The sequence below is a fragment of the Bos javanicus genome, chromosome 1 (assembly GCF_032452875.1).
Source record: "Bos javanicus breed banteng chromosome 1, ARS-OSU_banteng_1.0, whole genome shotgun sequence".
Lineage (NCBI taxonomy): Eukaryota > Metazoa > Chordata > Mammalia > Artiodactyla > Bovidae > Bos > Bos javanicus.
The window spans coordinates 151,470,103-151,484,229 of NC_083868.1; the positions used below are offsets into that span (position 1 = coordinate 151,470,103).

The 14,127-nt window shown below is 41.9% G+C and overlaps 1 protein-coding gene across 1 annotated transcript in view; it reads right to left on the reverse strand.

The window, feature by feature from the left end:
- The window catches only part of COL6A6 (collagen type VI alpha 6 chain), a 116,288-nt gene that overhangs the window by 37,407 nt on the left and 64,754 nt on the right, over window positions 1-14,127 (reverse strand). Inside the window, exons 23-27 of the mRNA XM_061424879.1 lie at window positions 8,958-9,020; window positions 4,747-4,809; window positions 3,856-3,906; window positions 1,997-2,032; window positions 1,234-1,296 (exon numbers count right to left, since the gene is read on the reverse strand). Coding sequence (XP_061280863.1) covers window positions 1,234-1,296; window positions 1,997-2,032; window positions 3,856-3,906; window positions 4,747-4,809; window positions 8,958-9,020 — 276 coding nt within the window. The remainder of the gene's footprint in view (window positions 1-1,233; window positions 1,297-1,996; window positions 2,033-3,855; window positions 3,907-4,746; window positions 4,810-8,957; window positions 9,021-14,127) is intronic.

Here is a 14,127-nt window from a genome sequence, read left to right on the forward strand (position 1 = left end):
TATATATATATATATATTTTTTTTAATGATGAATATGTCACTGGGTACTAAGAGAACCCAAGAAACTGCTGGCCGTGTTTACGGGCCTCCAGTGTTCAAGGGTAAACTACCTCATTAACATGTTGAGGGAAAAGATCCAGATGTATTTCAATGCAGATGACATCTAGATTAATCTGAAGGTCTTTTCCAATTATCTTTATCAGTCTTTTTTTTTTTTCTTTGAGAGCAAAAATGTTAAGGGACAGTCAACCAAAAACATGTATAAGGAAAAGAATTACAGCCAGGAAACAGGCCTCTTGGGAAAAGCAGGATGGAGGGAAAGAAATTTCTTTACTTCGTACCCCTAAAGCCCTCATGAATAGTCTCTTCGCATACAGTTTTCACTATACTTTGTAGGAGAAAACAGATTAGGGTCAAACTAACTATGGTGACAAAACTGAAAAGCCGCCTCAAGTAACAGCTTTTTTTTTCATCAGACTTTGTGTTTTTCTTATCCAGAAATTGACATGGTATCAAGATCTATTTACCTGATCGGAGTTGTTCTGATGAAAAGAGATAAAGTCTCAGGAGATGACTGTCATAAGATTGTGTCTTTTATAAAGTGACCATCTCACTTTTGCAATGTATGGTAAATAGAGTCAGCAAAGGCAAAAGCCATTGTTAGCCCACGAGAACCCGAGGCAAGCTCAAGTTACGAGTGCGGATGCTTCTAGGGTACGGGAGATGGGATGTTATTCTGAGTGGCCCAAAGCTTTAGGCACCGTCTTACATGATAAATGGAAACTTTCTCAGAGAGCTCAAGAGGCACTTTCCTGAGCTAAATTGGGAGAAGATCACCTCCTTAAAGTAGTTAGACCTTAACAAGGGAGACAAGACGCCAGTGGGCAGTAAGTTACATGAGGTCTGCTGAGGGGCTAGGATTAAATGCAAACACTGTTTTGGGCCACAAGGGTTCCTTAAAAAAAAAATGCACAACTTATTTCCAGTGTTAAGACTGGTACCTTATCAGTCAGATCAGGTGAACCCGGTCATTAAGAGCCAATGGTTCGTTGCCTTATTGCTGGCAAAGAAGGAGCCAAATATCCATCTCCCTGCCCCAAGTTTGCCTTAACAAAACCTACACGTTTTACAAGCTTTTGGGACCGAGTGCCAACTCAAACGACTGTAAGAGCCTGAGAAAGGACTTCCCACGGTAGTTGAGGTTGTCAGGCTTTTACGACCGACGAAACTCACCGTCTTGCCTCTAGCGCCCTTGGGTCCAGTTTGTCCTGGGCCACCAGGGTCCCCGACCTCACCCTAAATAAGTTCAGAAAAATAAAACAAAACGGTTACTAAAACCAAAGAGGTATATCTCAGTGTGTTTTTATACTGGTTGCAACATGAAGACATTTTTCACATATGCTTTTATCTTTAATAGCCTTCTGTGAAGTGTCTTTGCCCTGATAACCCCGTTTTCTGATTCTCAGCACAGCCCCCTGGAGTCTCACTGTTTTATTTCTGTTTCTCAAGATGGAACACAGCCTCCTTGGAGATACGGACCGTGCTTTTTACTTTGTCCCCTGATCGTATCACAGGAGCTGGCATTTACTGAGCTCAGTCAGTGTTTCCAGTCGGAGTGGAAGCCATAAGCTAGAGGACATCATGGCTAAACTTATTACCTCAAGGTGACTTACAAACACATTAGGAGAACTGAGGCAAGTGAGATCAGGTAATTCTGGTTTTTCTCACATTTTACTTCCCTTTGGGCAAAGAAGAAAATACATATGGTAGAGGGGGAGGAGGACACATGAGGAGAAAAATATGGATGATTTCTTCCTAGTGAATTAAAAAGCTAGAAATAAAAGATTATTTTTAAAAGCCTGCTTCTTTCTTTTCCCCTGCTCCATAAAGATTTCTTTTTATTCATTTATAATTAATTTTTCTTCTTTTGTCCTATACCACATTTCATAAACCCAGGAGCATCTCCGATCTCTAGTTAGCATAAAGTACACAGTACCTTAGGTCCGATTTCTCCAGGGAATCCTTCTTGCCCCTATAATTGAGAAAATTAATATATGCACATATCACTGGCGTCGGTTTATATTGACTTTAATTTTGCCTGCTGCCTTATTTATTTTAAATGCCTCTGAACCAACAAAGGGCCAAAACAAACTGTACTGCATGGTCTGAGACACTAACTCCGGTCTCTAAATTAAAGTATTGACCGGTCTCACCAAAACATCATGACAACCTAAAATCAATGGGTAAAACGTACACCTTGGCTCTCCTTCAAATGTAGACATTCAACAGGACAGCTGGTGATCTGACCGTGTGTTTCTGAAACAGTGTTCTTAAACTGGATTTCAACTTTGAGGGAGAAATTGGGGAAGCCTGCAGACTAAATCTGATCGTTTGGTTTCTGGTGCTCTGTTTGCCTTACTTTGGCCACAGGCTATAGTTGTAAATGTATGATAATCCTAACTTGATGAAAAAAGTATTTTATTTAAGATAATGTTTGTTTTCTGACATTAAAAGTAATATCTCCTCAAATATATTTAAAATAATAAAAAGACAGAAAGAAGAAAATTCACCCAAATTTCACTTCCCAGAACCATTACTATAAATTTTTTGCCATATTTTATTTAATCTTTTAAAAATGCATTTTAGCACAGTTAGGATACATTTTTTTTTCTTATTACCTTTTGATTTTTACTTGACATTGTCACCTAAGTTCTATGTATTATGTATAAAAGCATTCACATTCATTTTAAAGAGTGGCTAATATTTCAGTGGCTTCACTGGTGGCTCAGATGGTAAAGAATCTGCCTGTAATGCAGGAGACTCGGGTTCGATCCCTGAGTCAGGAAGATCCCCTAGAGAAGGGAATGGCTACTCACTCCAGTATTCTTGCCTGGAGAATTCTCATGGACAGAGGAGACTGGAGGGTCACAGTTCATGGGGTTTCAACTGAGCTTAGTCACAACTGAGCAACTAACACTTTCAATATTCCAGGGCTATTAGCCACTCAATAGTTCCACTTTTATCAAATACTAAGGCTACTTTCCATGAAAATTTCACTGGAAATCCTTCATTCATTAGGGTTTTTTAAAAAGAAATTTTAGCTTTTGGGGGTTTGTTTATCCTTCTAGACAGCCTCTTACATCATTCTCATTGGGATTTCACTTGAAATTACATTGATCCTTGTAATATTTTAGACTTTCCAACAAGTATTTGTTATGTCTCCAATTACTGAAATTTTATATCCCAGTAATTTTTGTTATAGGTCTTGAATATTTTTGTAGAAAGGATATTCTTAACTATATTATGTTTTTATGGGTGTTACTATGATTTCTAAGTGGCTATTGTTGGTATATAGCAATCACTGCTTTGGGTAAAGTTATCTGTCTTACTTCCAGCACTGAAGTATTCAGTGACAATGTTAAGTTATAATTCTCATATAAAGTTACGAGGTTTAATCTTAAAATTACTGCTTGGCCCATTGCGTTAGGAAAGGCCCTGGAGAACTCCTCACAAACGGTTAGAGTAAACATATTCAGAGGACATATTTTGGAATATGTCTACAGCCTCCCTCAGGCTCTAGATTAGATGACGTGTTCAAGCTGGAACCAGTCAGCCCCTGAATACGCATCTCTGCAAAGAACTGAAAATTAATTTCGAGTTTCAATTGTTGCATGCCCCTTAAACTATCAAGTGTTTTCCTACTGTATTCTCCATAAGATATCATCAAATAAATGATCAAAATCTATCTCCAAAGATCTAAGGCTACCTTATTCACTCCTTTTTTTCCTCTTAAATGAGGCCCAAAACAGCAACAACAAAATTGAAAGTGACCGGCTTTCAGGCAACGCGTCTTACCTTTGCTCCTCTGCTTCCAACACTCCCATAAGCTGGGTTGCCGTCATCACCCTGCAAGAAGAAGCAATTATTTACAAACACCCCCAACTGCAGATGCAGATAGGCTTCTTCACAAGAGAACTAGACAGCCAGTGTTTTGTTTTGCTTAGGAAAAATCAAGCAGCAGGAGTCTCCCTCGGGGACAGGCCACTGACATAGTGACGCTCAACGGAACTCTCAGTAGCAAATGCAGACAAGGCATTGTCACTTAGTCTCACTTGCCTCATCATAAAGGAAAAATCATAATTACACCTGCTCATCGTGTTCTGAGAATGAAATGAGAAAACTTCAGATGTATAATAATCTTAATAAAAGAAGGCAGAAGTGTTATCTCTCCTGGGTAACATTTGTATTTATATAGAGATATACCTTATATCTGAAGCATTTCAGTTTGCTGGATAAAAGAAAGATCTAAGTGTCTGGGTATTGGCTGCTGCTGGATCCTTGTACAGGCCTCAGTGAGAAGCCCCTAGCATGGGTGGAAGGGTGGACTGGGTTTCCCATGAAGGGGTTTGGGTGAGACGAAAGTGTGGAAGCAGGTTGGAGGATGTCAAGCACAGGCTTTGTCCCTTTTGTCATTTGGCTTTAAGAGTACCCTTGCCCAGGATGCTTGGGACCTGGAAAGTTGTCATTTGGAAAAGCTGGCCAAGACGAAGATGAAATCTCAATTGCTAGAAAGTTCTACAACTAGATTGGCCTGTTATCTTCATCACACTCTTTAGAGAACCACTCTAAAGACTTTAGAGACTCAAAGTGAGAGAAAGTGAAGGGCCCTTCTTCTCACATCAAGAGATACCTATTGAACTAAAAAGAGTCCAAGAGCCAGATCAAAAGTAGGAATAAAACGCAAACCGGCAAGCCTCGAGGACCCCGAAGGCCAATGGCTCCCTTTATCCCCAGATCGCCAGGTTCTCCCTGTCAAACAGAAAAATGACATGTGTCTTCATTAGGTTGCTTTTGTAAAGGACATTAGAAATGATGGAACTAAGACAAGAATTTTCAATTGCATCCATGACCATGGGTTTGTGGCTGGGACTGAGTGTGTAAGCAATTCAACAGGCGCTGCTGGTAGTGAGTGAAGTCTCCTCCATTGATAAATGAAGCCCTGGCAAGTCTGACATATTGTTTGGTACAAGTTGCCATCTTAGCAACTCGGGGCCATGAGCCGCACCCACGGAAATGTCTTACCATGAGTCAAAGGGCCGGCTCTGGACAGTTTTAAAAATTAACAAAGCTGTTCTCTGTGAGGAGCCGTACAAATGATCTGGATGCTGCAGAAACTGACCTATTAATCAAGTTTTAATCAAGATAACCAAGATAGCACGACATGACTGGCAACAGTTTCTGACTTCTGACTAGTAGCACGTCTACTGTGGGTTATAAATCAGTCTCAGTCTCACACTGAGAAAATATAGCTACTTGGGAAAGTTAACATAGGTTTACAAAAGCAGGTTAACTCCTTTTTGTGGAAAAAAAAAAAAAAAGCTTTTAAAATCTCAATTTTAAATTTACAGAAATGTTGTGAAGGCAGTATAAAGAGTTCCTATACAGGCCACATCTAGCCTCCCCTATTGGTAACTTCACATTAGTTACATTCGTAGGGAATATTTGTCAGAACAAACCCGTGGATATTAAATCATTCTTATTAATAAAAGGAAAGGAAATTTCGTTGCACAGTCATGTCTGACTGAGATTCCATGGACTGTAGCCCACCAAGCTCCTCTGTCCATGGGATTCTCCAGGCAAGAAGTCTGGAGTGGGTTGCCATTCCCTTCTCCAGGGGATCTTCCTGACCCAGGGATCGAACCTGGGTATCCTGCACTGCAGGCAGATTCTTTACCAACTGAGCTACTCGGGAAGCCCTAAGTCCATACTTTATTCATATTCCCTTAGTTTTTACCACCAAATCTCCTTTTCCAGTCCCAGGATCCCATGTCTCCGTAGGTTCTAGATGGGGACGGTTTATCTGATTTTCTGGTTTCTGATGATCTTGACAGTTTTGAGGAGTACTGATCACGTATTTTGCAGAATGTCCCTCAACTGGAGTTTGATGTTTTCCTCATGATTATGCTATGTTTTATGAGTTTGGGGAGAAAAGACCCATAGTGAGAGAAAGTGAAGGGTCCTTCTTCTCACATCAACAGTGTATCCTGTCAACATGGCTGACACTGTTGACCTTGGCCATCTGGCTGAGGAAGGCATGGCTAAGTTTCTCCACTGTCTCGTTATTCTCCTTTCCCTTTCCAAGAGAGTGGAAGTGTGCGCAGCCCACACTGAAGGAGTGGTGAACTCATTGTTACGATTAGAAAGACCACACAGTACGTGTGAGGGGTCCAAATGGGCAAGTGTCCATCAACACCGATCCCTGGAGGGGCACAGAGACTAGGGCTTCATGGAAGGGTGGCGGAAGACCCCCCGCCTTGCAGACTTTCTTCCAGGGCAGTGGCCCCAAAGTGCGGGGGCCTGCCTCCCATACACCTAGGGTCCACACGCCAAAGGAAATCCCTGGATCCCACTGGTGGCAGTCTCTGATGGTGGAGCCCAGGGATATGCCTTTATGAATACACTTCTCTGCTGATTCTTACACACACTGAAGTTTGATGCCATCTGCTTGAAGATAGGGAGACAAAGGAAGCCATAAGGCTTGTTCAAGATCACTTTGTTACTGGTTACAGCCAGACACCAAGCCTGGGATAAACTGGCAGGTTGGTTGCTCCCCTGGGAACTTGAGCTTAATGGAATAAGACAGGAGTAAGTGTCTGGGGCTCATCTCAGACTTGAGGAACTTGATCCACCTTGAGGTTCCCAAGGGGTTTGGGTTGGCATTGAGGGCACTTGCCTCCCAAATTCTTGCCCCTCCCATTCAAAAATCTCTCTTACTAACAGTGATATTCTTTGGCACAACTACCCTGCTGCTATCTATCTCCTTGCACATTTCTACACTCTTATCTACATCCAGCTCTAGGTCCCTCCATCTCTGCCTACCTCTGTCTTGGTCTCTTCCGTCACACCCTATGGAGTGCCTTCATTTCACACTCAAACCTTCTCTATATGCCCGTGATGTCTGCACACATGCATCCTCACTGTAGGACAAACTGAGTTTTTCTGGAGACACCACTTCCTCTGCAGCCCTCTCCAGGGTGAGAAGGCACCATCATATCTGTTCCAAACTTTCCTCTCCAGACCGTTATTGCTATGCCGCATCTCTAGTAATCCCTTTCAGAGCTGATTATCTTTGTCACCAATGGATCTCATTTCATCCTGTGATCAGCTGTCTTTGTGACCCTCAACTGCTGGCTCCATCATGTCTGCCTTACTGGGGTCTCCATCCCATACATGCTGTTTAGTCCTATGCAGCTGGCCAACTGCTACACTTTGGACTCTATTCTTTGGTGCATCTTGGCCACCAGAAGTGGTGGCTTCTCTAGTCCTTTCCTCCTTACCTGCTTGATGCCAGCTGAGGCTCCCAGCTCCTCCAAGACTCTCCTTCTCAGCATCCAGTGTGCTTCTTCCCCCTCCTTTCCGATGATTCCTTTTCTGCCTCTTTTACCCTTCTTACAAAGAGTCATCACCAGAGCCTTTTTTAAATTCCAGTGATTCTGAAACCTGCATCTTCAGTCAGTCTTAGACTCTCTGCTCCACCCGCAGACCAAGGGGTTTCCCTCACTCTTTTGCCCACTCTGCCTTTCCCGCTTCTGAGATGGGGTTCCCACTCAAGTCGGGGCCCAGAGTCACCCAGCCCTCTCCTCTGTGTCTCCATCCCCTCCTGGGAGAGCTCCACAGGCCCCTCCTGAGTCCCTCCTGGCCCCACCCTGTCAGGTCACCCAGTCTCGCTTGTCTTGGAGCCTGTGGGGGCCAGCACTCCTCCTAGCTTACACTCTCTCCATCTTCAAAATATTCCCACACTGAGTTGCCTATTTAGAAGCTTCCAAACCCGACTGTGTTCACACGTGCTGATCACAACCTGTAAATAACACTGTACTGGCTGCCTAGTTAGTCAGTCACGACAGACTTTCCTGTTCTTTGTGGTCCCCCAGGAGGATAATTTCACCCCACAAACACTTGCTCATGGCGTTTTTCCAGTCTTGTGTTTTATTTATTTCTTCAATATTTGTTGAAGTACTTCTATGAACACTGAGTTTAGACTTCTTGTTCAGTCCCTTATCCCTATGTCATAGGTTCTTGCTCTTATAATTTTATTTTATTTCTCTATTTTTGGCTGTGCTGGGTCTTCATGGCCACCCTGGCGATTCTCTAGTTGCGGCACACAGGCTTCTCATTGCAGCGGCTTCTCTTACTGTGAAGCATGGGCTCTGGGCACAGGGGCTTCAGTAGTGTGGCTCCCAGGCTCTAGAGCACAGGCTCAGTAGTCACGGTGCTTGGGCTTAGTTGCTCCGTGGTATGTAGGCTCTCCCTGGGTCAGGGATGGAACCCATGTCTCCCGCATTGGCAGGTGGATTCTTCACCTCTGAACCACCAGAGAACCATCATAGATTCTTGTCTTGAACATTCTCTCAATTTTGTGGTGTTGATTCTGTCATATTTATCACCTCACAACCCAGAAATTCTTTCATTAAACAGATATTTTCTAAGCGCTTATGACATGCCAGGTACTATTCAAAGCTCTAGGGATGCATCAGTGAGCAAAACAAAGACCTCTGCCCTTTCGGAGCTGACATCAGTCCAGCTGAGGGCCAGCACAGTGACTGTCTTTAAAGGTATTCAGCAAATGTTCGTATGAATGGAGGATAGAAATAAAAGAAGAGAAGGAAGGGGTGGGGGTGGAGAAAGGAGGAAGGGCTGTCCTAGAAGAGTCCCCCTTCCTTGAGATTCTCAGATTGGGTGTAGCCCCTCATGAGCTGAGGCTGAGCTGGATTCCCTGACCTCAGCTGGGTCCACACCCACGTCCTTAGATGTTGCTGGCTCTCTAAGAATCAAGCCAGGGTACAGGGGCAATGAGATATGTTCTCTTCTGTGTTGAAAGGGCTTTGGCTAATATAACCAGACACATTTCCCTTGAGAAGAAAACCTCAGCTTTCATGGGTGTAAAGAATGTGACCTACTTTATTTCCTTGGCTTCCCAAACGGCCTTGACTCCCTGCCTCTCCTGCTGGTCCTGGAAGCCCCTGAAATAAAAGAAGGATTGCAAATATAGCAGAACATAAAGCAACTTTCCTTGAAACCCTCTGTATCTCTTCTAAGAGGAAAATGAACCACAGATGGAGAAAGAGTTACAGCTTTATTGACTCCTGCTCTGGAAAAAAGTACCACGACTGTCAAATGAAGACTAGTAAATAAAAGAAAATTAATCAAGTAATTCAGACCAGATGTGGCCTAAATGACTGTGTTTCCCGGGGAGTCTTCTCTTCCAAAGAGATTTTGGGTTCTCAGTGTTTTGCTGTTAGAGCAGATGTTGTCAAAATGTCTAACATTTGAAGAAGGCATTCCAGATGACATTTGCCTAGAACTGTATTCTCCCTCGTTCCTCGTTTTGAAAAAGCGTGTTGTTGTTGTTAAGGTAAACTTATCTTTGTTTGTAAATAATATGATTAGTATGATAGAAAACTCAAGAGACTTTACCATAAACAATTAACACTCATAAGACATGTCCAGGTGGTACAAGATAAACATTCTGACATTTTCTTCTCTTAGATAAATCAGAAGAGTAAACCAAAATAAATTTCCATTTACCAATAAGAGAAAAAAAGCTGCAAAATACTCAGGATAAATTTAACAAGAAAGATAAAAGATCTACATAAAGTTTTAAGATTTTCTTGACAAACAAAATAGCAAAACAAACAAATAAGCATACTATGTGTCAATATGGAGAATCTATTTGATGTGATAGAAGTCTCTTCAGTATTCTAGAAAGCATGCATGCTTTCTTTTTTTTATTAATTAATTTATTTTAATTGGAGGATAATTACTTTACAATATTGTGGTGGTTTTTGCCACACATCAGCATGAATCACCCACGGGTGCACATGTGCCCCCATCCTGAAACCCTCTCCCACCTCCCTCCCCACCCCATCCCTCAGGGTGGTCCCAGTGCACTGGCTTTGAGTGCCCTGCTTCATGCATTGAATTTTCCCTGGTCATCTGTTTTCCATATGGTAATATACATGTTCCAATGCTGTTCTCTCAAATCATCCCACCCTCGCCTTCTCCCACTGAGTCCAAAAGTCTGTTCTTTGCATCTGTGTCTCTTTTGTTGCCTTGCATATAGGATCATCATTCCTGTCTTTCTAAATTCCATGTATAAGCATTAATATACTGTATTGGTTTTTCTCTTTCTGATTTACCTCACTCTGTATAATATGCTCCAGTTTCATCCACCTCATCAGAAGAGACTCAAATGTGTTCTTTTTTACAGGTGAGTGATACTCCATTGTGTATATGTACCACAGCTTTCTTTATCCATTCGTCTGCTGATGGACATCTAGGTTGCTTCCATATCCTACCTATCATAAACAATGAACATTGGGGTACACGTGTCTCTTTCAATTCTGGTTTCCTCGGTGTGTATGCCCAGCAGTGGGATTGCTGGGTCATATGGCAGTTCTCTTTCCAGTTTTTTAAGGAACCTCCACACTGTTCTCCATAGTGGCTGTACTAGTTTGCATTCCCACCAACAGTGTAAGAGAAATATATAATGGAGAAAAAGAAGATCTCTTTAACAAATGGTGCTGGGAAAACTGGTCAACCATGTGTAAAACAATGGAGCCAGGACGCTTTCTAACATCATACACAAAAATAAACTCAAAATGGATTAAAGATTTAAATGTAAGACCAGAAGCTATAAAACTGTAGAGGAAAACATAGGCAGAACACTCTCTGACATAAATCACAGCAAGATTCTTTAGGATCCACCTCCCAGTGTAATGGAAACAAAACCAAAAATAAACAAATGGGATCTAGTTAAACTTAAAAACTTTTGCACAATGAAGGAACTAGGTGAACAACATCTAGTTGTTCACAACAAGGTGAAAAGGCAGCCTTCGGACTGGGAGATAATAACAGCAGATGAAGCAACTGACAAAGAACTACTCTCCAAAATGTACAAGCAGCTCATGCGGCTCAATACCAGAAAAACGAACAACCCAATCGAAACGTGGGCAAAGAACTGAACAGACATTCTCCAAAGAAGACAGATGGCTAACAAACACAAGACAAGATGCTCAACATCACTTATCATTAAAGAAATGCAAATCAAAACCACAATGAGGTATCACCTCACGCTGCCAGTCAGAATGACTGCCATCAAAAAGTCCTCAAACAATAAAGGCTGGAGAGGGTGTGGAGAGAAGCACACTTTGTTGGAACAGCTTTAGAGCGAAACATTCGAAGATCCCAACTCAGAGCAGCCCAACTGCCTTCCTATGTTATTGACACTTGGGATTGAATTTTTCCTTGGGGATTTCCAAACATATGGCAACAGAAATCTCTTTTGTTTAAACTGTTTACAGGTACTTGTAAATAATCCAAACACCAGTGAATTGGAGTCATTTTCCCATTTTTTGCCATGGCTACTATAATTTAAAAATAAACAAACCAAATCTGTGTAATAAGCATGATTCTTAGTAAGTTAATTTTGTTCAAGATGAAAAAACTAACATTAACTTTTCATCATTTAAAGAATTAGAGATTTGATAAGATGGACATAAAAAATTTCCTAATAGGAAAGACTGCTGAACAACGAATTGGTTACTAGGGAAGATAATAATAGTTTTCCTACAACCCCAAAACAGGGAGAGTCTCAATTTCTTCACCCTCCGTGGCTCTTATTCCTTTCCCTTCTAACTTACTTCCACCGCTGCATGGAGTTCCCATGACCTGTGTGTTCAATCCAGTTGACTTTATAATGTTTTTATCTTATTGAATTTAATACTGTGTCCTTTGAAGCTTTTCCATTAACTTCCGTAATACCCAGTTACCATGGTTTTCCTGTCTCCTCTCTGGTTCCTTCTCAGTAACCACTGAAGACCCCCTTTCTATTGGCCTCGTAAGTCTCCATGTACCCAGGGCTCCTCTGATCTTAATTTTTTTACTTCATCTGCTATTCCTGACAGCCCCATAGATTCACATACCACTTCCATAAAATGATCCTAAATATACGATTCTGGTCCAAACCACTCAACTGGCCAGCAGATTCGTCTATTAAGATGCCTATTGGGTATTTCTGGAGAAGGAAATGGCAATCCAGCATTCTTGCCTGGAAAATCCCATGGACGGGGGATCCCTGGTAGGCTGTAGTCCATGGGGGTTGCAAAGAGTTGGGAACAACTCAGCAACTAAACAATTGGGTATTTCATAAAAATTGATTACCAGAGATAGTTATATTTACCACCGACCACGCTCAGTCTATTCTTTTCATAAGGAATGTTGCCACCCTGACTTCCCTTGAAACCCAGGTCAGAGACCTAAGAATCATCCTAGACCCCTCCCTCTAGATCATCTTTCAAAGCCATTCAGCCACAAGTCCTACAGATTCTATTTCCTTTCTCTAGCCATCTCTCTTCCATTCCCAAGGCCATCACCTACTTTCAGGCCCTTCTTGAATTCTCACCCCAATTCCCAGCTTCCCTAAATGTAGCCTGGCCTTGCTCTAATCCATTCTCCTTTCTTTCTCCCTTTTGATTTAAAATGTCAGGCTGGTGTACGAGACAGCAAAAGAGACACTGATGTATAGAACAGTCTTATGGACTCTGTGGGAGAGGGAGAGGGTGGGAAGATTTGGGAGAATGGCAATGAAACATGTAAAATATCATGTAGGAAACGAGTTGCCAGTCCAGGTTCGATGCACGATGCTGGATGCTTGGGGCTGGTGCACTGGGACGGCCCAGAGGGATGGTATGGGGAGGGAGGAGGGAGGAGGGTTCGGGATGGGGAACACATGTATACCTGTGGCGGATTCATTTTGATATTTGGCAAAACTAATACAATTATGTAAAGTTTAAAAATAAAATAAAATTGGAAGAATAAATAAATAAATAAAATGTCAGGCTGATGACACTCACACTTTGTCTGAAATTCTGAATTCTAAGTAAGTTTCACAATAAAGCTGAAGGTCTTTATTGATATGTAAAATTCCTCAAAATGTGGCTATTGCATGCCTGTGCACTGATCAGTCATTCTATGGTCATGCTCGTCAAACCATGTGAAGTTCTCAAATTCTTGTTGTCTTACGGCTCCACACTTAGGCAAGTTGTTACTTTAGCTGTTCCATTTTCTGTCTAGGGAGAGGTACAATCTCCCTTTCCTGAAAAAATCTTACTTTTAGTATCACTTTTTCAGGAAGATCTGAATCCCTGGATGAATTGGACCTCATAATTGTCCCACAGATACTTCTACTCTGTATGTAGTTGTTCATTTATTTCTCTCATCCACTAGATTCCAGCCTGTACACTCCTTGAAGGAAGGGACATGTCTTATTGACTTTGTATTTCTGGAACTTAGTATTGTATGTAGAACCAATCGGTCCACCCGTCCATGCCTCTATCTATCCATCCACTTATCCAAGAATGGTCCCCAATAGGGATGAAATAGTGTGCTTAACTTGTTGGTTTTCCATATGAAATTTGCATGTATTTCACATGGACATGAAAGATACTTCTAAAGTAGAGTTTTTATTTTTCCTTGACAATAGGGATATATTAGAAGTCTTATTTAAGAGCTCATTTTTTGTGTGTTTCCCCTAGACATAAAGAGCTCTGTGAGACAAAGCAGACTTCTCAGAGCTACTCATGTATAGTCCCTACAAGCACACACAAGCACAATGGCAGATTATCCTGTTTGAAAGTCATCCAAAGTAAAAAAGGTTTCTTGGAAGGATGGATGGGTGGGTGGGTGGAACTGGACAGATTTGTAATTAGAACATCAGAAAACCTGATTCTATTTCCTAGGCTGGATCACACAAACTGGGCTCTGTGACTGCTTGAGTGGGGCTCAAGCTTCAGTGGATTATCACCCAGATATGTTACCTACTCAAATACTGCTGATCATAAAAGGGACATGTTTCTAAAGGAAAGAAGGAAAATTCCCTGTGACTCCCAAGATATGGAGTCAAAAAAACTGACTTGATCTGAGATGAAGAGCAGCTGTGGAGAATAAAGAGGTGCCCAGAGCATCAGGCCTACTGGACATGAGTTGGAGCAAGCTCTGAGAGTTGGTGATGGACAGAGAAGTTTGGCGTGCTGAAGTCCATGGGGTCGCAAAGAGTTGGACACGACTGAG